This window comes from Onychomys torridus, chromosome 2, assembly GCF_903995425.1.
Source record: "Onychomys torridus chromosome 2, mOncTor1.1, whole genome shotgun sequence".
NCBI lineage: Eukaryota > Metazoa > Chordata > Mammalia > Rodentia > Cricetidae > Onychomys > Onychomys torridus.
This window is the reverse complement of record NC_050444.1, coordinates 130261816-130287302: the sequence shown is the minus strand read 5'-3', so window position 1 is coordinate 130287302 and position 25487 is coordinate 130261816. Positions and strand designations below refer to the sequence as shown.

Sequence of the window (25487 nt, the reverse complement as noted above, 5' to 3'; positions counted from 1 at the left end):
CATGGCGGCAGGCAGGAATGACACTGGAGCAGTAGCTGAGAGTTACATCCTGACCTGCATACGGGTGGGTGGGGGAGGCAGAGGGGGAGATTCTGGGCTTGGCATGAACTTTTTAAAACCTCAAAGTTTGCTGCTAGTGACACACTTCCTCCAGCAGGGCCACACCTCCTAATCCTTCTAATCCTTTCAAATGGTTCTGTTCCCTGGTGACTAGGCATTCAACTATATGAACCTGTGGGGGCCAATCTTATTCAAACCACCACACCTACTTAAAAAGCTTTGAGAGAGGCCCACCTTAAAAAAAAGTCTGTAATGAGGAACATATACACATAAACTGAAAATACTACTTAAATATCTATTCACCATGTTTGGTGGCATCTAATATCAGACAGATGGCAGATTAAGGTGGAGCCTATTAAATCAAATGAGCGGTGTGGTACAGGGACCAGCACTAATACTGGGAACACCTGGGGCTTTGAGTTCATAAGGCTGGTATGGACCCACCATTCTTTCTCACCAATGAACATGGAGCTACAGAATGATACATCTGCTTCTAGTGGAGAATAAGTTGTTTATTTGTGGCATTTCAAGAAATCACTGAGCCCCAAGATGAGTTCTGATAAAATTAACCCACAGCACTGATGCCAACAGTGCACAGCTTAGTTTCCACGATTTTGTGTAACAAAGACTGAAAACCAGACTTTATTGCTACACTCCCCACACTCAATCTGGGAGCGTTTGCTTCCACCCACATTTTCATAGAATACTTTTTTTAATCGTGCAAATCTGGAATGATCTCCTTACTGAAAGGTTATATTTACACTGAACTGATTCATCAGCTTCTCACAGGCAGAGTTCAGGGAGTAGGGCCATAAGCAACTGTTTAACAGTGATGTTGGCATTGTATCAATGTATTTAACTATGTCTGCAGTTCGCTGAGTTACACTGAAGGCAACTCTGGAGAGGCATCTAGAAGTCTTTATTTTCAGGAGAATAGCTGGTTGTATTGAGTCTGGCCAGGATTTTTGGGTGATGTTTTTAGCCAGCTCATTGGTGCATGGAAAGAATACATAAAGCTGACATTTCTAAAATCCTCAAGCTTATTGCTACAGGTTTATGAAGACATGTAACTGGGAGATAATAAGTCAAAATGGCCAGAATGCAGCTTCACTGTCACACTGAATAAGACCAGCCAGTAGTATTGCAGATCCCTGAATATTTCTTGTTTAAATGCCCAGAAACACATGAAAGGAACCCTTATGCTGAGAGGTAATTATCAGAATATTTGTATATCTTCGTTCCTGAATATCAAGTATTAGGGCTTGTGCCCACAATCACTTCTTGGAATAAGCATATACGACAACTCTTTACAGACTGCTTCTTGCAGATGTTGAGCTCTGGAGGTCAAGGGTGTGGGTGGGCTTCAGGCTATCCAGGATTGAGCGGACTCTGTGAAGGGCCAATCCAGATATCTCTAGGTCTTATCTTGGTTCTGGGCACATTTCAGTTCTGCTCCAAGTCCACTTTGCTCCAATTCAGCGATGACAGACATATATTTGAACTCATTTGGTCTGAAGTTAAAGGTCTCTACTAGCCCAAAGATCTCCTTCCGATCAGTGGCGTAGAAGAGTTGAACCTGATTGGCGATGCACTGCGCCTCAGCAACATTCTGCAAGGCAATGAGAGTAGTGAGGCACCTTCCTGCACGGGACCACAGCACTTTGCTGGAGTTGGTGGTGCAGGCACTGGTCCTGGAAAGCTGCTCTGGCTCCCTGACTTCTCATCTTGGTTAGATGTTTCTTCTTCTTGTTCACCATTGTCATCACTTATATTTGTCAATTTTGGTCTGTATTCTCTAATATAAATTCCTCAAAGATACAGACAGCGTAACTTATTTGTATGTTCCTATACACAGTGACATGTTTGCTAAGCAAGTTAGTTCATGTGTTCATAATTTCTCTTTTTATTTAGTTCTTAAATAACCATTATATCCATCTGAGGAAGAGGGGCAAGACTTATCCAGCTCTAAGAAACAGTTTGCAAGTACTAAGTTTTGACTAATTAGACACTCTTTAATACAACCTGATATAGATAGTACTCCAGTCTGGAAAACAGAACCAAAGCCAGTTGTGATGGTGATAAAATGTCCACATTTTCAGGGTCCTCCCTCCTTTGGTAGAGTCCAACCTCCATGCCTAGTGTGAGGCTGTACTTAATGAGTTACTTCTAACAACTGGGACATAAAAGAACATGTCTTGAATCACCTGTTCTGGGGAAAGCTGTCATATCAAGAAGACATTCAAGTAGTCCTATAGAAAAGCCAATGTGTTCAGGAAAAAAGTGGGTCCTAAAGCCCAGCCAATCTTCAGATGACTGCATTCCTAGCAACATCTTGGCAGCAACCTCATAAGGCTGAGCCAGGATCACCCAGCTAAGCTGCTCCCGAGTTCTTGTCCCATAGAAACTGTGGGACAATTTGCTATGCAACCACTTATAACCAATTCCAAGGTACAGAGTGCATTGTCAAGAAATGGGGAGCATATTACATGACAGGTGGGCATAGAGGGGAATGCATGGGCAACATCCTCACAACCTCATGGAAGAATAACTGAGGGCTGTGATGGCTTATTAGGTAAAGGCCCTTGCCTCAGACCTGCGCTTGATTCTGGGAGCCCAAATAAAGATGAATGGAGGGAACTGACTCCACAGAGTTCTCTTCTGATCTTCACACACATGTGCTGTGGTTACAACCTCTCTCCATCATACATGTATATACACATACAATAATAGTATATAAAATGAAAGGAAAAGCAATTAACTAAAATAACTATTGTTTTCTAAATATTCTAGCTGGCCAGAAATATTTATCTATTGTTACTGTGTTTACACTGTCAAAAGCACTACCCTCAAATATGGAAAAAAGTCACTTAAAAAATGACTGCCTGAAGTATGCTGTGTGGACCTGGACCTCACTCAGTGGTAGGGCACTTGCTTTAACAACTGCAAGGTCGAAGTTAAATGCTTGGCGCTGAAAGAAAGATAAGTATGCTGTGTCTAGCTATAGATGATGGAGATGAATTTATAAATACCACAGGCTGTGCTGCTGTCTCTGTGTGCTGCACTTCTTTCTAGAAAGCATTCATTTAAGCCTTTTATTTTTTTAAGTTGGGGCTGGAGAGGCGGCTCAGTGGTTTAGAGCATGTATTACTTTTGCAGAGGACTTGAGTTCAATTTCCAGCATCCATGTTGAGTGGCTCAAACCACCTATAACTCCAGCTCTAGGGATATCCAATGCTTCTGGCCTCTGAGGGCACTTACACTCACATGTACACACTCACACACACTTAGACCTACATATGTACACATAATTAAAAATAATGAAGTAAATCTCTTAAAATTACATTTTTACTTATTAATTTACGATGTGTGTATGTGAGCAGGTATGCCACGGCTCACCCAATGAAGGTCAGAGAACAAGTTCCAAGAGTTAGTTCTTTTCTTCTACCATGTGGGTCCTGGGGGACTAAACTCAGGTCATTAGGCTTGGTGATGGGTGCCTTTATCTGCCGAGCCAAGTATACTGGGATCTCAAAGTTAATGTGGTTTATACAAGGCAAATGAATATTGTCTGGTATATTGTCAAATGTTATAAAGCTTAAAAAAAAAAAAGGCCCCCCAAACAAAAAACCCGACCCTCCAAGACCTTAATGATGCTAAAACTGCATCAGTTTGAGCCTACCAGCGTGAAGTGGTAAAAAAAAGAATCAGTTTCCTCTGACCTCTAGGATTCACTGAAACATAGCCAGACACCGTGTTTGGCTAGAGATAAAAAAATACAGTAAGCCTGTGTGTCATATTTCTTTCTATTTCTTTGCCATCAGTAATGATATCCTCTCCAAATCTCAGTCTGAAACGTGCACTTTGTTATTTTCACCTTCCTAGTTCCCTCCAAACTCAACAGTCTGCAGCTCAAGTCCAGTCCCCAGTGCATCTGCCTCCTCGCTTCCCTCTTTACCCAGCTCTGGTCGCGGGGCAGTAAGTGTAGGCATCTCTTTGCGTCCTAAGCGTCTTGGCCTCTCAATGATATCATTACACCACATGACTGGACTAGTTAAATCTGACATCCTCTCCGTGCCGGTACCTACACAAACTCTCTTTTCCATTTCCCTAGACTGTGGTTTGCAAACACTTTCTATAAAGAGTAAACATTTTAGGCTCTGGGGGCCCTAGAGTCTCAAACTACTCAACTCTGTTACAGAACTAAAGTAGACTTAAGTAATATGGAAGTAAAACTTCCTTTTTCTTTTTGGCTTTTTCAGACAGGGTTTCTTTATGTAGTCCTTGACTTGATATTTAGATCCACCTACCTCTGCCTCCCAAGTGCTGGGATTAAAGATGTGTGCCACCATGGCTGGCATACTGTCTGTTTTTGACTCAAATATCTAACTCTATGCTTTCATGTTTACTCTAAGCTCAAAGCCTTTCTTTTCATTAAAAAAAAAAAAAAAAAATCTGGCAAGAACTTCCACGAGCTGCTAGTAACTATCCATTTAACTATATTACATGTCCTTGTATCTTGACTTCTCTCAGTTAATATAATCCTGGCAAAGAACAAACCCTCATTTCCAGATTTGTCTACCCAGAATGTTACTCTTTTCCTTCTCCTGTATGATTAATATTTTCCCTACCACACTTTTCCATCTATTTATTCACTATTTAAAAATAAAAGACATCCTTGTTCCCACTTTTCCTCCATCCAATACTCTATTCTTTCTTCCCTAATCTCTCTTCCCATTGTTCTTAAATTTAATCATGGTTATTTATAATCATACCATTCCTCTGAAACTGTTCTTAAAAGTCCCCAAGTATTTTTATGTCTATAAAGTTTAATAAATTTTCAGTCTATTTCATTTGTCCTATAAGCAAGTTAAAGTTGGCTAAATAAACTCCCTGCTGCTAGAACATTTTACCTTTGCTTCTAGGCCTTCTGCTATCTTAATCTCCCTGTATCACAACTGGTTTTATGAATTTTCTTTGTGACGTTTCTTCATCTCTCTAGGACTTAGTTCTTATATCTTTTCTCTTCTGCATCCTCATTTATTTTCTTGGTATTTCATCCAATCCACAGCTTTAAAGACAACCCACATACTACAGCTGGGCCACTTTTCTGAACACCAGCTCATGTATCTGTCTACATTACATGGATAACTAATAGGTACCTCAGATTTAACAGTCTAAAAGTGTGGTCTTCTCAAAACTATTTTTCTGCAGCTTTATCTCAATTGATGGTAAATATATATTTATAAATAGGATTCTGGATCCAGTTGAATGTGATACAGAAACAGTTTAGGAGGAAAGAAAAACAGGAGAAATAAGACTGCGTAGATTAGGAATAACAGTCAGGGAAGCAGAGTCCCCACTGTGCTCCAGACCTGGAGTCTACTGTTACTTTGAGACAGTAGCTGGCTGGAATCACTTATTTCTCTCTACGTATCTGGTAAAGGCAAAGAGGAAATATAAATGGGTGTGGTAATGGAGGAAGAGGCTTTGAAGTGCCCAGTGTTCTGAGGGCATCCTAAACAATCTCTGTCAGACAAATGCAATGGAAACAAGCAGGCATTAGATAGACATAAAACTGTCTCTGTTACCTGAATGCACAGGGAAACACAGTGGGCATCGTTAGTTATGGGCATGTGGTTGACGTTCTAGCCTAGTAACACAACTGGGAATGGAAAAAGAGAAAAGGAAAGCCAATGGTGAATGTTACACACCCACGAACAGTGTAGAGGAAGATAAAGACACAACTATTTGAGCTCATCCTACACTTCAGAAGTCCCCTATGTGTCCATAATCTTACTTGAACTCTCCAGGGCCACATGTGTCTTGGTTTTGGTATTACTGGATTTAAAAAAGTATAGGTGAAGATAATATATAACTGTGTATTATGACCCATAATCAAACACATTCACGCTTCCTTAATAAAATGCATAATATTCTGCATTAAATGAGAATAATGACTACAAATGACCTCATATCAGTTTAAATGGGAATTTAGCTCCCAAAGCGTGAGGGCAGGGACAATTTGTGATCAAATGGGAATGCAAGACTACCTTCAGCGTCAGGCATGGCAGTGCACAGGTGGATCCTTGTGAGTGAGGCCAGCCTGGTCTACTTACTGGGTTCCAGGCCAGCTAGGGCTACATATGAGTCCCTGTCTCAAAGAAAATAATATAACCCATCTTCAGGGCCAGAGAGATGGCTCAGTGGGTTAAGGTGCTTGCTGCGAGTTTGATGACCTGAGTTTGACCCCTGGAACCTAGATGGTAGAAGAAGAATGGGCTTCCGGAAACTGTCCTTTGACTTTCATACATGCATCCTGGCATGTGCCCCATACCCACAATGCGCGCGCGCGCGCGCACACACACACACACACACACACACACACACACACACACACACACACTTCAAGCTTCCCTCAATGTGACAGTCTACTTCCTGTTGCTTCTGAGTCAAGATGTAAGGACTGTGAGCTCCAGAACCACATCTGCCTGCATGCCATCATGCTCCCTACCATGATGATAATGGACTGACCCTCTGAAGTTGTAAGCCAGCCACCTCAATTAAATGTTTTCCTTTATAAGAGTTGCTGTGATCCTGGTGTCTCTTCACAGCAATGGGAACCCTAGCTAAGACACTGCTCTTAATACATGGAGAGATGGCACAGTGGGTATGGCGCTTCCAGTACTAGTGTGAGTGCTGGAGATCAGATTCCCCAGTATCTGCAGTACAAGGCCTGGCGGGTGCAGTGGCTTGCTTGTAATTCCAACACTCAGATGGTAGGGAGAGAGGAGCAAGCTGACTATCTAGACATCAGAGTCAGGGAGCCCTGTGTTCAGTTGGGGGAACCTGCCTCAATGAATTAGGTGGGCAGGAAGACTCTAGATGCCAACTCTGGCCTCCCTATGTGCGCACGTGTACACACACACACACACACACACACACACACACACACACACACACACAAAGTAAAATGAAACAAGCCAGCACTGACAAATGAAACCATCTATTTATCTGTGAATAACTGCACTTCAACTTAGATGCATGTAAGCAAGACAAAATTATTTTCAACCATAAGAAACAAAATACACAAAGTTATCTTTCCCTAATCTAGACCCGAGGCATTGGCAAGAGTTAATACCTGTAGGAATACTAGGTAAACCCAAAGAGGAAAATGAAGATTCTTACCATAAATGTGGAATCCATTTCTGCTGTCATCAGCACTATGCCCTTTTCTTCCTTAAGTTCAGGATAGTGATATAAAATCAGCTGGCTGGCTGCTGCATCCCCTCGGGTCTGCACGGAGGAACACTTATCAAAGCTCAATAAGGTACCACCATAGCAAACTGCAGTTTCAAAGCAACAGAGTCTGGAGGAAAGTCTAACTCTTAATAGCCCTTTGGGTGGCTAGTGAGTTAGAGGATTGATATGTAGGGGCAAGGTCAGGCCTGCAAAGGCATGGTGGACTGACAGTTTTCATGGTGTTATTTGTGTCTTCAATTGGAAAAGATCTGGCTTTTTTCCCAGAGAATGTTTACAAAGGCAGTGAATCCTTCACTGTGGTCATACACTTAAAAACAAAACGGTATAGGCAGCTACCAAGTCAAGTTCTAAAGAAAGCGACACGTCTGTGTAATGGCCACTTCTATGGACTAGTGTAGTCCCCTACTACCTATGGCGGCTCTGAAGGCGGAGCTCTCTTAAGATCTAGCAAGCACTGCAGTCTGTGCACAAGCCAGATTTCTACTGTGTGGCTTTAAACTATTATCTGTTGAGGCAGGAAGGAGAAAAAAGGGAATTGTGTAACTTCACGAAGAATGATCAGTGAGGTCACCAGACTTCAAGTCTAGTCTAGGAAGAGAAGCTGCATTTAAATGCCTTTCCGAAGTATGAAAGAAAATAGCTACATTCAAAACAGATCCCTGGGCTTCATCTCTAAAGCTTCAGCAAGCACCCTTTAATTATAGTACATAACTATTGCTAAGGCACTCTTAACAGTTCATCCTCTTATCTCCCTCATGTACACTTCTAATATACCGATCATTCTGGCCACAATATATTAGGATACTATATAACATACCACTATACAATATACTGTGTATACTACACAATATATTAATATAGCAATTATTTTGGTCATTATGTTTCTGAAGGATTTTCTGAGAGTTTAAGTTATGAAATACATACATGATAATATCACCAACAGACATACACTTCTCGATCCATGTTAAGAAAGAAAGCATTAGAGACTCCAGGAGTTTAATGAAAAATGTCTCCCCAAGGCTCAGGTATTTGAACTCTTGCTCCCCAGTTGGTGGCACTATTTTGGAAAAGATATGGAACCTTTAGGAGGTGGAGCCTTGCTGGAGGAAGTACATCTAGGGGGCAGAGGGAGGCTGTGAGAGTTTATAGCTTCACCCATTTCCAGTTTGCTCTGTGCTTTACATTAGTGGCTGAAGAGTGATCTCTCAGCTTCTGGCTTTGGCCACTTGCTATCAGGCCTCCCCAGCCATTATGGAAGTCTCCCTCTGGAATTGTAAGCCCAAATAAACTCTCTCTTCCATAAGTTGCCTCTGGAATGGTGTTTTATCACAGCAACAGAAAGCAAACAAGGAAAGAGATACAATGTGAGGATCCCTCTGTATCCCTTTCCAATCCCATTTAGAATTAACATCTACTCTGCATTTGGCTCTTTCTCTTCTACTTAGGTATGAGCTCTATCATATACTTTCTCATATACTTCTCTGTGAATGCCTTCCTTCTTTCTTTCCTTTTCTCACAGATCTATAGGACCCAGCAGAATTCTTAAGACAATGGTAAATACTTAAGTTTATAGACTTTGGAGCCAGACAACCAGGACTCAACATAGTTTATTATGTAGTAATACAAACTTCCCTAAGCTCACTCTCTTCTCTATAAATAGAAATAATAACAGTAACCACTTCATTTGAGAATATTAAATGACAAATATAAAATACCCATTGCATAATATCTATCAAATGTTAATACAGCATATACTCAACAAATTATCAAACAGCAATGTAAAAACATGCTCCAGATTCTATTTTGTGCCATCTGCCTCAATGTTAAAGTCAAAACAATACATGATTTTGATTTTTTTTTTTTTTACCAGATGTGAGCTCCAAATATAGAATGCCAATCCTAGTTATTGTGAACTAAAAATACTAACTTCTTTTTTAAAGGGCTTCAAATATATTTTGAGCTATATTTTGTACTCTAATAAATAATTTGGGAATAAAACAAAGAAAGAAAAGAAAGCAAACTAAAGTTTATAAGTGAAAACGATTGATCTAACAGTGTGGAAGAAGCTATCTTGGTTAATAAACACAGGTAAGACATGGAGCCTTCAATGGGCTTACAGCTTGGGTTAAGAAGATAACATTTTGACTTATCCATGTCTATTAAGGAGGCACATGCAATCTATGCCATAGAGGTCTAGGGACCTCTATGTTTTTTCCTTTCCTACCCTGTGTTTTGCAGGGCATATGTTACCTACCTGAATGTTTATAAGTGCAGTGAAGTGGAGTTCAGTACCCGTCCATTGTCCTACAAAGAACTCATAACCATCTCTTCTTGGTAGTGCACAAAGAAACTGGGGGAACAGAAAAACAAGCAGATAGATGGATAAATGAAGTCATTCTTCAATGTCTAATCACTTGTACCACTCTATTTCTTCAATGTTTGACTTTTTAATTTTCCCTTCCTTCCCTCCCTCCTTCCTTCCTTCTTCCTTCTTTTCTCTGCCTCCTCCCTTTTTTGTAAAAGACAATTTTTCATGGATCCCAGGCTGGCCTCAAACTCATACACAGCCAAGCATGACCTGACTCTTGATTCTCCTGCCCTTCTCTCTCAAGCACTTGGATTAAGTATGTGCCACCATACCCAGTCAATGGGGTGCTGGTGATTGAACCTGGGGTTTTGTGCATCTGGGTGAAGTAACCTACCAACTGACTTATATCCCTATCCCACAATGTTTGACTTTAAAAACTCTTTAAATTATGGAATTAATTATGTGATAGCATAACAAACACAGCACATTTCTCAACCCATCTAAGAAGGAAAGCATCAGAGATGAAATTTGAGGAGAGCTGACATTTAGTAATATTGCCACCCAACACACAGACATGATATATGTTTCCAATTTACTTAGGTATGCTTTATTTTCTACAAGCAATGTATGAGAAAAACCCTAGCAACCATTGCTGACAAGTTGGCTGTCACATCTGTCAAGATGCACAATGGAGCATGGGTCAGTTGAAGAAAGAAGGCACTCGAAGATGAAATTTTAAGGCCTATGTGGCAGCAGCAAGGTTCAGCCTCTTCTGATGGACTGAACCCTGAACAGCAGTACAAAGGCATGTTTATTGATAGTTACACAAAGGTATACCTCATACCAAGGTCCTTAATCTAATTTACATGTCTTACTAAAGGAGAGCATCACATGCCCTCATGACTAGTCCTTTATTATATATTGTTTGCAATACACAATAAATAATACAAGAGCCTCAGGTATGCCTGAGGCGTCTTGTAACCAAGTCATGGGATGCTGCAATGTCCCTTCAGTAAAACAGTTCTACAAATCATGGGAAACAATCACTGTTTTCCACAAGGATTCTTCAAGGTCAAAGTACTTCTCAAAAATGGTTGTTCATTCTAATATCTAACTAGCTACAGTGATTCTGCTAAACTCCTACAACACACATCAGCTATCCATTTCCTTTCCCTGAAGAGTTCACCATTTCAGTAACAAAATAATAATCTATTTTTGGCACATATTATCAGAATAGTATGAATAAAATGGTAAAGAAAATTCTAATACAGGAACCTAAAGGAGGCTGCAAAGATTAAGATTTTAGGTACCTTCTAGTATCATTCATTCATTTAGGCAGGGTCTTTCTTTCTTTTTTTCTTCGAGACAGGGTTTCTCTGTGTAGCTTTGGAGCCTGTCCTGGAACTCACTCTGTAGACCAGGCTCATCTCAAACTCAGAGATCCACCTGCCTCTGCCTCCCAAGTGCTGGGATTAAAGGCGTGCGCCACCACCACTCGGCGGGGCAGGGTCTTTCTGGCCTGGAACTTGCTAGGTAGACTAGGATGAACAGAATTAAAGGCGTGCATCACTGACTAGGCTCTTCGGTGCCTTTTCATACGTATATTCACTGATAGATTCAGACCCATATCAGAAAGGCCTACGTGGTAGAGAGCTAAAACGCCATTTATAAGGAAGAAAATACCACTTATCAGTACAATTAACAAGTGGGCACCTTTGTTAATAGAGCATTATATTATGAGAAGGACTGGTTTGAAATCAACTATTTGGTAGCGCTTATAAGCATTTCTTATAATTACCACATAAATGATTACCACAGACTTACAGTTGGGCAGGACTGAGCCCGGTTCCAGATCAAATCAAACTTCTCTTCCTGCAAATTAGAAAAGAATAAAATTAGCTCACAAATAGGAAAACATGAAAAGTCACAATGAACTGAATTTTCCAAAACTGAATTCTAGAATTATATTATGGCTGAAACAGGCTTTTAAGTTCTATCATTTACAAATCACTCTTATGAGAAAAAGACAGGAAAAACCAGATGCATGCTTTGCTGCTCATTGCTACAAATTATGTGTGAAGATGAAGTGTTCTGATGCTTCCAAGTCTCCAAGGAGCCAGGTGAATCCAAGGGAGACTTGAGAAGGCCTGTTCAAACAGTGACTTGGTGTGAATGGTCTAAAACACAGTGACAAGTACAGACTGTTTAGCCTGTGGAGTTCGTGAAGGTAAGAATATTTATGTGTAAGAGGTTAAAAAACAAAGGATAGGGATTTCTTCATAACCAAAAGGCCTGGCTTTTCCTTCTGTATGCATTTTTCCTCCTTAATCTTATACTTATATAAGTCGAGAACATAACTTTTCTTCAGTGTACTTTAAGGTAAGATATAATCTTTTTCTTTTTTTCACTTGCTATATAGACAAGGCTGGTCTTGAACTCAGAGACCTGCCTGCTTCTGCTTCTATCTCTCAAGCACTGGGATCAAAGGTATGCACCACCATGCCTGGTCTAGAGTAAGCTATAATCTTATAAGACAGCTGTATCCTGTCTTAGTCATAGACCTTAATGGTAAGGCAATGGCCAGTGATCACTTCTAAGACAATTTCAAGAAGGTAAAACCAAGAAAATGCCACTTGCTAAGGGGAAAAGCTGTAGAAAGACCAAGGAGGAGCTCCAGGGCAGCTCAGCATCTACCATTTACAGACAAGAAGGAGAGAAAGCCACGCTGGAGGTAGTGTCCTGAATCCCAGCAGTCTGGCTGGAAAATGAAAGGCAATAAAATGCATCTGGAAATCACTCAGAAACATGAACTTACACTAGCCTCCCTGGTTAGAGCCTTGGAAACATTTCTAAACCAGAAAGAGGGAAAGCAAAAGTGATAAATAAACCATATGGAGCTTCCAATCTCTGGTGCTTAGGGCATAATAAAAACCCTGCGAGCTGTAAAGTCTAGGTTCTCAAGATGTCGTAAACACAGGAAAAGTAAAGGCAACTGCTTGAGAGGGACAGAGAGCCGACCTCACGCCACAGCACTTCCTCCGCCCCTGCAAATACTTACGGGAATAACTGCGTAGACTGTGTCTTTCGCTGAAAAGTACTGCTGCCAGATCTGCAATAAATAAAGTATCTGTGACATATGGGTCATCCTTCAAGTCTGCCAAGACATAGTGAGAGCTTTCATTCTCAGAGTATTCTTCTATCTGATAGCAGGGAGGAAAGCTCCACTGCAACATTTCTATAACTAGTCTATGATGATAAAAAATTTAGCCGGGCGGGGGTGGCGCACCCTTTAATCCCAGCACTTGGGAGGCAGAGCCAGGCGGATCTCTATGAGTTCGGGGCCAGCCTGGCCTACCAAGCGAGTACCAGGAAAGGCGCAAAGCTACACAAAGAAACCCTGTCTCAAAAAAACAAAACAAAACAAAACAAAAATTAATAACACATGCTTTTTTTAATGATTAGACTCTAACGTGATTAAATTCTCTAAAACTGTCTTCCTAAGATTCATTTTTTAAATGTATATGTCTGTGTATATAGCACTCTTTAGATGCTCTTGGAGGCCAGAAGGGGTGTTGGATCCCATGGAGCTGGAATTCAAGGCAGTTATGAGCCATCTGATGTGGGTGTTGGAAACTGAACACAAGTACTCTGAAAGAGCAGAAAGGGCTTCTCACTTCTGGGTCACCTCTCCAGCCCCCAAACTGTACCCCTTAATAATAAACTCTGGGGGCTGGAGAGATGGGTCATTGGCTGACAGCATCTCCTGCTCTTTAAGAGAACCTGAGTTTGGCTCTTAGTATCTACCAGGCAGCTCATGACTGCTTGAGTCCAGGGCCAGGAGGCCAGTGGGATCCCACACCTCTGGTCTCTGCAGGCTCCTGCATTCATGTGCACATATTCCCATACAAACAGACAACTGCAGATAATAAAGGGGATGGAGAGATGGCTCAGCAGTTAAGAGCACTGGCTGCTCTTGCAGAGAACCCAGGTTCAATTTCTACTGTCCATATGGCAGCTCACAACCATCTGTAACTTTCAGGGGATCTGACACTCTTCTGGCCTCCACAGGTACTGCATGCAGATGGTGCACAGACATACATGCAGGTAAAACACCTATACACATAAAAAAATAGTAATAACATTAAAAAAACTGTCAAAGAAATTGCCTCTGTGACTTCTGAAATAACTGTTCTCAGGATCTATCTTGTTGGTGGTTAGGTTTTTCACAGGTTCTTTATCCCCTCCCAAAACCCATACCACCTCAGCCAACTGCAGGCCTTCTCAGAGAGTAAGGATATGAACTATGCAGAGTTTAAGGTCTGGAGTCAGTGGCCTGGAGTACATATCCTAGCCCTGGTAATTAACTAGCTGTTCCACCTTGGGCAAATCACTGAAACTTCTTAAATAACATCAGTAAAACAGCAGTGACACCAACCTCACAGGCCTGTCATGAAGACTGACTGCGCTTACAGAACTAACTCTGAGACTGGCAGAGCAGACTCTAAAAACCATGTTAGCTTCTATTGCTATATTCTAGGCAGCTCTTACAATTCTGCTTCCGGAAAGTCCTCCATGTCAGGAGCAGACAGGGCCTGCTGGTCTGGGGCCTACTAGAGTACAGAGCAGTCACAAGTCCTCTCTCTCTCCGGCATCCAAGAACACAGAGGGGACAGCTGACTTTCAGGATGCAAATACCCAAAGGTAGTGAACAGGTTTACATAGTACAAAATTAGAAAACAGGGAAGAGGAAATGTCCCGTTTCATAAACCTAAAAGAATTGTTTTGGTGTCTTCCTACCTTTCTTAGGAATATGTCTTTACACTATGTTCCACAGATGTAGTTCATATGCGACATTACCCCTCAGCACGTCGTGTCCCCTGCTTGCACTTTTACTCCTATTATCTTTATCTTCCCCGTGGCGTTTCCCGTTATTGGTCCTGACTGGAAACCTTTCTTTCCCATCTCTGACTTCCTTCCCCACCTTCTTCCTAACACCCAAGGCTACGCTTCTATGCTTTTCTCCCCATGTAGTTTCCTTCATCATTTCAGTCACAAGTTTTCCTATGAAATATCTGTGCACTTCTCTCTCTAAAGATTGTGCTGGGTAGTTTTATGTCAAGTTGACAGAAGAAAGAGTCACTTGGGGACAGGGAGCCTTAGTTGAGAAAATGCTTCCACCAGACTGGCCTGTGGACAAGTCTATGGTGTATTTCTTAATTAAAAGTTATTTTATTTTATGTATATGACCCATTGTGCCTGCATACATGTATGTGTACTGTGTTTGTGCCTGGCTCCTAAGGAAGTCAGAAGAGAGTGTTGGATCCCCTAGAACTGGAATTATAGATGGTTATGAGCCACCATGGGAATCAAACCTGGGTCCTCTGCAAGAGCAATAAATGCTCTGAACTGCTGAGCCAACCCTCCAGCATTTTCTTAATTAATGATTGATGTGGAAGGACCCAGCCTATTGTGGATTGTGCCATCCCACAGCAGGTGGTCTTGAGACATATAAGAAAACAGGCTGAGCAAGCCTATGGGCAGCACTTTTCCATGGCCAATGCAATACCTCCTGTCTCTAGGTTACTGCCGTTTTGAGTTCCCTCCCTGACCTCCCTGAATGACAGACTACAGACTGTAAGCTGAAATAAACCCTTTCCTCCCAAGTTGCTTTTGGTCCTAGTGTTTTACTGTAATAGAAAATTAACACAAACATGCTAGTCTATAATATGGTCATTAGCATTTGAATGCATCTCCTCTACTGGTCTGCAAGCCCTCTGTAGGCAGGATATCTGCCTGTGCTGTCCCCAATGCCCTGCAGTCCCACAGTGTCAGGTGACTGTGATGCTGGGGTATAGCTTGGTGGCAGAGCACTTGCTTACCATGCATGAGGTCTTGGTTCAATTCCCAGTACTGCTGGGTCTGGGGGCGAGGGGGAGGTTGCAAAGGGAGGGAATCTGGCTTATACTGGGGCATCTTAAAGTTTTTCCACTTACAACTTTCTTTTTGCCTGAGAAACTTGAATATGGGAATATGCAATATAATATAGGTATACAAATCCAACATTTACTCATAATAAATCATAAATAAATATTCTTTCACATACATATAATTACATACTATTGAGAGGGATGTGCTTATTTTTTATCAAAGAACTGAATCTTGGCTAGAATTTGATATTGTAAGATGTAAAGAATCTTCAAGCCGGGCGTTGGTGGCACACGCCTTTAATCCCAGCACTCAGGAGGCAGAGGCAGGTGGATCTCTGTGAGTTCGAGGCTAGCATGGTCTACAAGGCAAGTTCCAGGAAAGGCACAAAGCTACACAGAGAAACCCCGTCTTGAAAAACAAAAAAAAATCTTCAATATTTTTAGAAGTGATTGATTTTTTTAAATTTGTAATTTATAATTGCCAATGTTAAGAACATTGCTTTGCATAAATATTTATTTTTTAACCTCATATCTTTAAATTGGGAATAACAATCTTCCTAGGGTGAACATTAGAATTTAATGAAAAAATAGCAGTGAAGCAACAAGCATAATGCCTGCCTATTTCTATTATCCCTTTTATTACTGCATTGTTAATTAGCACATACACCTAAAATATAACTCATGGAAGTATAAAGAATGCTCAAATAGTTTCATACAGGCTAGAGAGAAAAGAATTATAGGTATAAAAAAATAACGAACACCAGGCTGTGGTGGTGCTCGCCTTTAATCCCAGCACTCAGGAGGCAGAGGCAGGCGGATCTCTGAGTTTGAAGCCAGCCTGGTCTACAGAGTGAGTTCCAGGACAGCCAGGGTTACACAGAGAAACCTTGCCTCAAGGGGGAAAAAAAAACCCCAAAAAGCAAACAAACAACCTAGCAATGCAAATGAAGGTATGGAATGATCAAACAGGCAGGAGAGACCATGAGTGCTTTCAAGGGAGATATTCAGACGCTTCTAGAGAAGGTCTTTAGGTCACAGTGCTGAGGAAGTGAATATAGGGCTAGGGAGGGGTTGTCACTGGCTATCTGCAAACAAGTTCCCAACCTAGTATTTTTTCACTTATTTTAAAATATAGCTATAGCACTTACTGTGTGCCAGGACTGCCTCACAAATGTCAATTCATTTCATTCTCAAATAGCTCAAGAAGTAGGTGTACAGTTGTTATCACTTCGCAGCGGGGAAACTGAGGCCCTGGAAATTTAACTTGTCTGGTCCAATGAGGCAGAGTGGCAGAGCTAGGACTTAAACGAAACGGCAGCTTGTTTTGAAAGCCTCTGTTCTAAGCAGCACACTATCTTCTTTCTCTGCGAGGCAAGTAGACCCTTAAGCATGCTCAGCTAGGCTGACGTAAAGTGGGGGGCAGGGAAGCTCCTTGCAGCACAGCTATGCTCACCACTGCCTGCCGCACCTCACCAGGAGCCTACTTGGAAGGGTAGTGCAGTGATGCGGGTACGAGCTCTGAGGATTTAAAATAGCACATGGGCAACGGGGATCAAAAGGAGGGTAAACCTAAGTGGATTAGCCATATCAAAGCAAGACAAAGAAAGACACGTTTCTCGTGTCCCTGTTATTTATGTGACTCATCACTTTTGTCCCTTATGACTATTTTTCATTTGGGATAGAAAAAGGTGTCAGAAAAATGTATGACCCTTTCTGGTCTCAGACTTGGTTCACTTTCCGGGAGTATACCTACTCATTTTCATTCATTACCTGTTTTATTTCCTCTGCAGTTTTGTCTTTCACCATCTCAATGTTAAAGATTGAACTGAGAGTCTTGAAAGAAGAAATAGCAATTAACATTCACAATTAACAACAACCCCAGCTGAATTCTGTCTAAAGCCTTGTAGAATAGAATGTCAGCCCAGTGAAGCAGACCTTAGTAGGTACAGAATAAGCATTCGACACTCACATGCTCAGAGAACGTGAGTCTCCGCTCCCACACAGACCTTCCCAGTTCTATTCCTGGGGAGTATCTATTAGGTCATCAAGCACTCCGCAATGCCTGAGTCTCACCAGTGAGTCCTGCAGCCCTTTGCAGCTGGTAGAAAAGGAGAAACCCTGGCTGCTGTTCTACCAGGGAGCTCCCAGCTGCACGATCAAGTACAGACTACATATGATGCTTTGATTTTGAAAGTTACTTCCTATAGAAAGGAGTGCACTCCATTTCCTTCAAATTTCTTGTAGCATCCTTGGACCCAAACTGAAGCTGGGGGTCATGTCAAGGACACAAAAATCTAGAGAAATATTTCTCATCTCTACTTTTGGAAAAAAACCACCTTATACAAAAAAGATCACTGAGCACAATAAATATGTTCAAATTCGCAGCCTCTTATTATAGATGTCCCATATGACTTCAGACTTGGATTTCTATATTTAATTAGAAACCTACCTTGTCCTTAGTGAATCCTTTGCTCACAGGCAGTTTCCCTGAGGCATCTGTCTGAAATACATGATGAGACAGGCTATTAAACTATACTTTCCTCATTAAAAAAAAAAAAAGAAAGAAAGAAGAAAAAAAAGAAAACCAAGTCATGGAAGTTGTCAATCTCACCAAGTAATTCTGTAGCTGAGAATTCACTTCTATGTGCTCTTTACAATACTGAACTTGCTATTCTAAAAGTTACTGTTTATTGACAATTTTTCTTCTGCTAAGATGCTGAGATGCAGAGATAAGAAAGAGAGTTTGTTAGTAATCACTGAATCCCCTTACAGGAAGTTCATTCTACACCTGCCACTGTGAAGGAGTGTGAAGGAACATGAAGGATTCCTTCCCAATTTGTTCTTTTTGGACTTTCTGTGCTTGGTGCTCTGCCCTATTCCACACCAGCCGCAGATCAGGTGGGAAATGGAGAGATGTATTTTCTAGAACTGATCATTTCTGATAGCACTTCTAGTGGTAGGTGTCAGCACGCTAGAGTCCTGTTGAGTTCTCAGTTTCTCTAGTAATTAGACTTCTTGTGATGGTTAATGTTCCTATTACACTGACTGGATTGAAAGGTGTCTGGGGGATGTATAAAGTGTACCTCTGGCTAAGTCTGTGATGAGTGGGTCATGAGGGCCCTGACCTCATGAATAGATTAATCTTTTGCTGGATTTATACTATTATGATATTGGGAAGTGATGAAAGGTAGGATGTGGGGCTTATCTGGAGGAAGATGTCACTAGGGTATTTGACATGATGTACTGACATGTCTGAAACCAAATCAATCCTCCCTCATTAAGGTTGTTTCTGTTACAGAAACAAGGTAACAAATGATACACTTCCTCTCTGAAAGGGCCAGAAAGTGGTTCCAACCTAGCCAAAGTCTCTGCTGAACTCGCTCCATGAATTTCCCAGCTTGGAAGTTTTCAAATTATATGTTGCAAAATCAGTGGATTGTCATCACAATGTTTTGGAAAATGAAAAATAAGAATGCACTCCCCAGGCATGATGGCTCACACCTGCAATCTGAACACATGAGGTGGGAGGATGACTGAGAGCTTGAGAGTTATTAATAAGTTCCAGAGGAGACTGGTTTACAGGATGAGAACCAGCCTAAAGATAGAAAAGGAATTATTACAGTATTACATATCACTAGCCCATAAAAAATGTGTATGCTGTAACATATATGTGTAGTCTAAGCAGCAATGTAAATATATTTCCTACTGTGGGTTATGGTCAAAGAGTTCGGAAAGCCTTGTCCTAGGTTATTATACACATAAGTACCCACATGCTTTCTCCAGCTTTGACTGCTCAAGGATCACAGTGACTAATGATATATTAAGTTCTTTTTAAGGCCAGGGACTGAGCTGATGATACCAGTTCATTCAGTCTTTAGTCTGATTCTGTGAGGTAGGTATTATTACTATTTTGAATTCACAAATAGGCAAAGCTGAGGCTTAGAGAACTTATATAATTTGTCCATAATTACCTAGCTAGCAGCTGAAAGCTCTGATTCAGTTCCTGGCATGTGGATCCAGGGCCCGGCTTCTTAGCAGGTAAGTTACCTTATCTCTACTTCTTAAACTCAATTGCCTCTGCAGTCATGTGCACATACTTGCATGCATGCATACACACTATACATAACAACAAATAATAAAAAAAAAAAAATCTTGCTGGGTGTGGTGGTGCACGACTTTAATTCCAGCTCCCAGAAAGCAGAGACAAGAGTATAGTGATATTGTATTTGTACTGAAATGTGATTTTATTTGTATATTAATAATGTTGCCTTGGGGTCAGAGCAAGCCATAGCAGAAGCTGGGCAGTGGTGATGTTCACGTTTAATCCCAGCACTTGGGAGGCAGAGCTAGGCAGGATCTCTGTGTGTTCAAGGATACAGCCAACATGGCGACACACGCCTTTAATCTCAATACCAACCATAGAAAACCTGGAGGTCTGTACAGACAGGCAGTGATGAGGAGGTCATGTGGCTGGGTTTACAACCAATGAGAAGGCAGAACAGAAAGTCTATATAGACAGGACACAGGAAGTAGCTCTCCTGCGGAGAGGAAAGACAGCAGAAGCAGTGAAGGGTAAGGTTTTCAGCTCTCAGCTATTGCTCTGACCTCTTGGCTTTTGACTCTCAGTTGGCTCTGTGTTTCTTATTTAACAAGACGGTTACATCTACACAAGAGAATCTATGTGAGTTCAAAGCCAGCCAGTGAGACGGTGAGACCCAGTCTTTAAACCCTGGACCTCCACTGTAAACATTTCCCTACTTCCTATAGCCCAGTGCCATGTGTACACTGATTTGATCACTAGACTGCATTCCCTGTGAGCTGGGACCATCTTTCCATTCCATTATGACTACAGGATCTTGCCCAGAAAGAATAGGACATACATTTATTGATGGAGAATGAGTAAAGATCAGATGTTCAGGTTACCACCATCTCATCCATCAATGAGATCACTTCAAGGGTAAGGGCTGGGAGGAATGCTAATAAGCTTATAATACACACAAAAAGGACCAGGTAGGCCTTACCTTCTGCTCCACACATTTGATAAAATCACTTTGTTTGGAGTGCCCCACTGGTTGCTTCCGAAACTCACTGCGTTTCTCCAGGCGGGACTCAAAGGCAGCTGGGTCAGACCTGACCAAAGGTAAATCAAAGGGTAAACTTTCTGGATTTTGAAATAACAAGGCATCATAGGCCATGTCCACAAAGAAAGGACACAGGCAGGGTTGGGGATTTAGCTCAGTGGTAGAGCGCTTGCCTAGCAAGTACAAGGCCCTGGGTTTGGTCCTCAGCCCTGGAAAAAAAAGAAAAAAAAAAGAAAAAAAAAAAAAAAGGACACCGGCATTATGAGGGTGTAGGGTTTGCTTTCAGTTGTTAAGAACTGGGAATAAGCCTGGAAGTCAAGAAGTGGAAAGCAAAGCCAGCTGGTCAACTACGGTTAGGCCTCAAGGGATCAGTACATTTCTTATCTCTTGCAAGTTATTCCCAGGTGATGCAGGGCTTGGTTTCTCAGGTACTTAAAACACTATAGGTATTAGGCTACTCAAGATAAAGAATACTTTGAAGTGATATTGTTGGGTCAGTTCTGCAGGCAGGAATCCTGTAGCATGCCTACTAGGTGTTATGCTTTTACCTGAATATATCTAATTGGTGGTGTCTCCCTCTATCCCCACCCTCAATCCTGGGCTCCAAGTAGGTGCTTTGGGAGAAGAGTTAGTACCCAAGTGTCTCCCTGACTTATCCTCCAAAGAACCTACAGATAGAACATCAGAAATTAATCTTTTATCTTAAAATAGGGATGCTCTTCTGGCTTGAAAACTAGGCTGGGGCTGTCATCATTATTAGGAATACGTCAGAATGTGTAGCTGACCATGAGATGTTTGGCTTTGTATGCTGAGATGAAAACATTATTCCAGCTACTTGGTTGGGAGACATACAACACCATGGGTAAGGAGACAAAGACATCTTGTTTAACCTTTTGGTAGACCTTCATAGTCAAGACATTATAGGGTACCCCCTATTCCATTTGGATATGACATCAAATGTCACCGTTTTCATTACTAAGTAGATGGAAGGACTGGGTAAGCCTGGCTAGCAGCCACAGATATACCTGAGCTTGCCACAGTTATTGCATAGAAGCACAGGGGCACACTGGACAGCAGAGCTCTTCCTAGGCTCCAGGGACACAGAAAACAGCTAAGACACTGTCTTTACTTGAAACTTACTATCTAGTTGGAGATATGTAAATATGTACATGAGCACGACTGATAATTATAACAAAAATGTGCTCAAATTTCCCTAAAGGATGGAGGGGGTTTCATGACTGTACTTTTGACTGTGTTGTTGTTTCCCATATTTGCAACACTTCTCCCTCCAATTATTTTAGAGCTAGATCTAGACCATACTATTTGAAGTGTTGATACTAGATCAGGCTAGACAGACTGGCAGGAACTAGGGTGTGAAAGCTCTCTGTGGAACACTAAGCAGTTTGGACATTGTGCAGAATTCAATGGGACACTTTCTGAAATATCAACATGTATAAATATTGGTGGGAATGACCTAGAGGAAGGAAAGAAACCGTCCTCATTATGGGCTCTAGAGAAAGTGCATGGAACTGCTAAGTATTCAGAGTGCAAGTAGGCATCTCTTTGGAGATGCTTGTGGGTAAAAGGGATCATAGAGAAATGGGTGGAGAGAACTGTAGGTCAAAAAACTATTTTAAAATGACAAATATTAGCTGGGCGGTGGCGCATGCCTTTAATCCCAGCACTCGGGAGGCAGAGCCAGGCAGATCTCTGTGAGTTCGAGGCCAGCCTGGTCTACAGAGCAAGATCCAGGATAGGTACCAAAACTACACAGAGAAACCCTGTCTCAAAAAAAACAAAACAAAGACAAATATTTGAGAATATCTAATGTTTGAAGGAGAGAAAAGTACCCATTCATTTGTTCCACCATTGCTTCAAAAAGTGTGAGAGATCATTATGTTCATGGTAAAGTAGAGGGTTCCAAGACTAGAACTGGTGAACACTAGTTAGAGGATGATGATGATGTCCCGGTGAAAAAGAAGACGAAATTAAGCGAGTGGAATTAAAATGTGACAAAACGCAGAGAATTCACAGCCCTTAATGTCTGTTTCCTTTCATAATTGCCTTCCTATACCACCAAGCTCTCAAAACCCCTTTCCATTTTTGACCATCAACTCTTCCACCTGGAACAAGGTACCCACTATACCTACCTACCTTAACAGCCATGACCCTACCCCACTTATCCCCTTCAGTGCTGGAGATGGGACTCAAGGCCCTGTGCATAGTAAGCAAGTGCTCTTCCACTAAGGCACACCCCCTCCATCTCTAGGTTTTACCTTCTGGGAGCTGAAACATTAGGAAGCCTGGTTTCTGTCTGACAAATCCTAACCAACCCTGTGACCTCCAGCAAGCCTCTACCTCTCTCCAGACCGCCTCCATTACCTTAATGAAAGGGTTCAACGGGCGATCCAAATGTAACGCTGTTAGACTTTGCAGTATTTTTCTCATTCCATGCAGTCAGGGCCCTAGGCTGGGAGCCTAGGAACCTGATCTCCTGGCTGGGCATCTGCTGATTCAACTTGTGACCTTGAGCAAACCAAGTGCCTTTTTCTGAAGGCTTCATTTCCACATTTCTACATAGGGGACAACTCTTGGAGCGGTCTTCCTCATACGGGCTTTAAAGAGTTCACCTGAGCGTTTTGAGAACTAAGCACAAACTGTGGGAAGATCCAAAGGCTCTGCAGAGACCACCTTAGGCAAGTGACCTGGCCTCTCTTAACTTAGAAACAAACCACTGGTATAGCGGGGACAGTACAAGTCCACCAAGCAGGGTAGTGTAGTCCTAATGCCGGAAGCTCTGCCCGCGCCGCGAGTCCCAACCCCCAACCCCCAGCCGGTCAGGCCCGCACCTGCGCAGCTGCTGGATCTTGTCCCGGTAGCGGTCGTAGAAGGGGTTAGCTTCCAGCTCGCTGACCCCGCTACCGTCTGCTCCCCCCGAAGGCAGGCCGGTGCCCCGGCGTACCGGGAACACGCGTAGCTGTGCTGGTGACACGAACCCCAACCCCAGGGCGCGGCTGCGCACTGCACACAGCCCCCGGTAGAGGCCGGCCACCTGCAGGACTGCGGGGCACGCTCCCCCCGCAGCTGACACCACGGCCGCCATGGCCGCCCGCGCCTCCCCCTCCTCCTCCTCTGGAGCGTCAGCCTCGGCCCCCGGCCCGCGCGCCTGCTCCATCGCCTTCAAGGTCCGCGACGCCGATGCTCCGCCACCGAGGTTCCGCGCGCTCAAGGTTCCGGATGCCAAAGTGGATAAGGGACGGTGAGGCTAAGGGTTGGTGGCTCTTGTCTCTGCCCACCGGCTCTGTGGGTGTAGTGGTGCGTCTCCTCCTGGGAGTCTGCCGGGATTCACGTCCTCCCTCCCGGGACCAGCAGCCTCTGCGCGCCAAGCTTCTGGAAAGCTGACTTGGATCTTCGGGTTCTCACTGGGCTTGCCCCTTTTCTAAATTTACTTGGCACTAGCTGTAACAGTTCCTTTAGCAGCAAAGGATGTTTGAACATCACAGCTGAAGCGTCTTTTTTTGGTGTCTATTTGCAGAAGGTCCTATTGGCCTTCATAATACCTATGAAGTAGGTATTACCCTCATTTTACTGATGGGAAAGCTAAACTGGCTGCGAATCGTTTAAATACCAAGTTCCACATAAGAGCTGAGCTCTTTTTAAAACGCGTTGCCTCTGAAGTCTGGGTTCCTTCTGGTTCCTGGCATGTAATTGAACTACTCTCAGAGACACTAGGAATTGTCTTGGCAAATCTTTATTCAGGCTCTTTTTTCATCCTTAGAATGCGTTGGTGCCCCCTACTCCCAACTAAAATGCCACCATCTTCTTCACCTGCTGAACCAGATATGAGCTTAGGGACAATGACATCATCTCCGTCTCACCTGCTGCCATCATGAGTGTACCCTGTGTGAGGGCAGTCCCATGGAAGTCCTTATCTGGGCCTCAGTTGATAGGAACCTCTCCTGAGGCAGGAACAGAGCCTCCAAACTGTTCAATGCAGCCTGTCATTAGACATCAGACTCCCAAATGCTGGAACAACACAGTGGGTGATTATGAAAGTCTCACTTTGCTCGCCTGTATCTGGCTCAGAATTCCTGGGTCAGGCTTCTTGCACGTGTTGTTTCCTCTGCTCAGATACTGCCTCCTCATCACCTACAACTCAGTTCAAATCTTGGCACTTCAGAGATACCTCTCTTGATGAACCTTCCCACCATTAAAAACAAAAACAAAAACAAACATATTATGTGTGTTGAGGTTTGGGGAGGCAATTGTGCGGCAGTGAGAAGACAGTCTGTGGAGTAGGTTCTCTCCTTCCTTCTTTCTGTGGGTTCCAAGGATCCAACACAGTCACCAGGCTCACATGGCAAGTGCCTTTAACCTGCTGAGCCATATCCCCCTCATCCCTCTTTAGAGTCCATTTTTACTCTACTTCACCCTGTTACCTCGCTCTACCTTTTACAGAAGTTATCGTTATCTAACGCTTTAGGTCTGTGGTAGTTCGAGGGAGAAATGTCTCCCATAGACTCAGGTATTTGAACACTTACTTGGTTCCCTGTTGGGGGAGGCTGTGACCCTTTAGGAGGTGGAGCCTTGCTGGTGGAAATATGTCACAGGGGGCAGGCTTTAAGAGTTTGGAGGCTTGCCTCACTTCCAGTTATTGCTTTCTGTTCCTGCATGCAGATAAGGATGTGATCTCTCAGCTTCTTGCCCCATCCGCCTGCTACCATGCCTCCCCTGTCATTATGGACCCTCTTTCTGGAACTGTAAGGCAAAAAGATCCTTGTTCTAAAAATTGCCTCAGTCACGGATTAAAAAAAAATTTTTTTTTTTGTCACAGCAACAGAAAAGTAACTA

At 42.6% G+C, this 25487-nt stretch overlaps 1 protein-coding gene across 2 annotated transcripts; it reads right to left on the bottom strand.

Annotated features, from left to right (window-relative positions):
* Positions 1–37: 37 nt before the first annotated feature.
* Positions 38–23999, bottom strand: Atpaf1 (ATP synthase mitochondrial F1 complex assembly factor 1). Of its 2 annotated transcripts, none has more exons than XM_036178861.1 (9): positions 23486–23996; positions 20577–20685; positions 18005–18055; positions 17326–17388; positions 12687–12737; positions 11453–11500; positions 9575–9670; positions 7246–7353; positions 38–1669 (listed from the first exon to the last, which is right to left on the bottom strand). In XM_036178861.1, exons 1-9 carry the CDS (start codon positions 23809–23811, stop codon positions 1475–1477), a joined length of 1047 nt encoding a protein of 348 aa, XP_036034754.1. In that variant the 5' UTR covers positions 23812–23996; the 3' UTR covers positions 38–1474. The 2 variants fall into 2 exon arrangements, with proteins under 2 accessions (XP_036034754.1, XP_036034755.1); XM_036178862.1 differs by lacking the exon at positions 38–1669 and adding an exon at positions 5655–5722 and having other exon boundaries at positions 23486–23999.
* Between the last annotated feature and the right edge of the window lie 1488 nt (positions 24000–25487).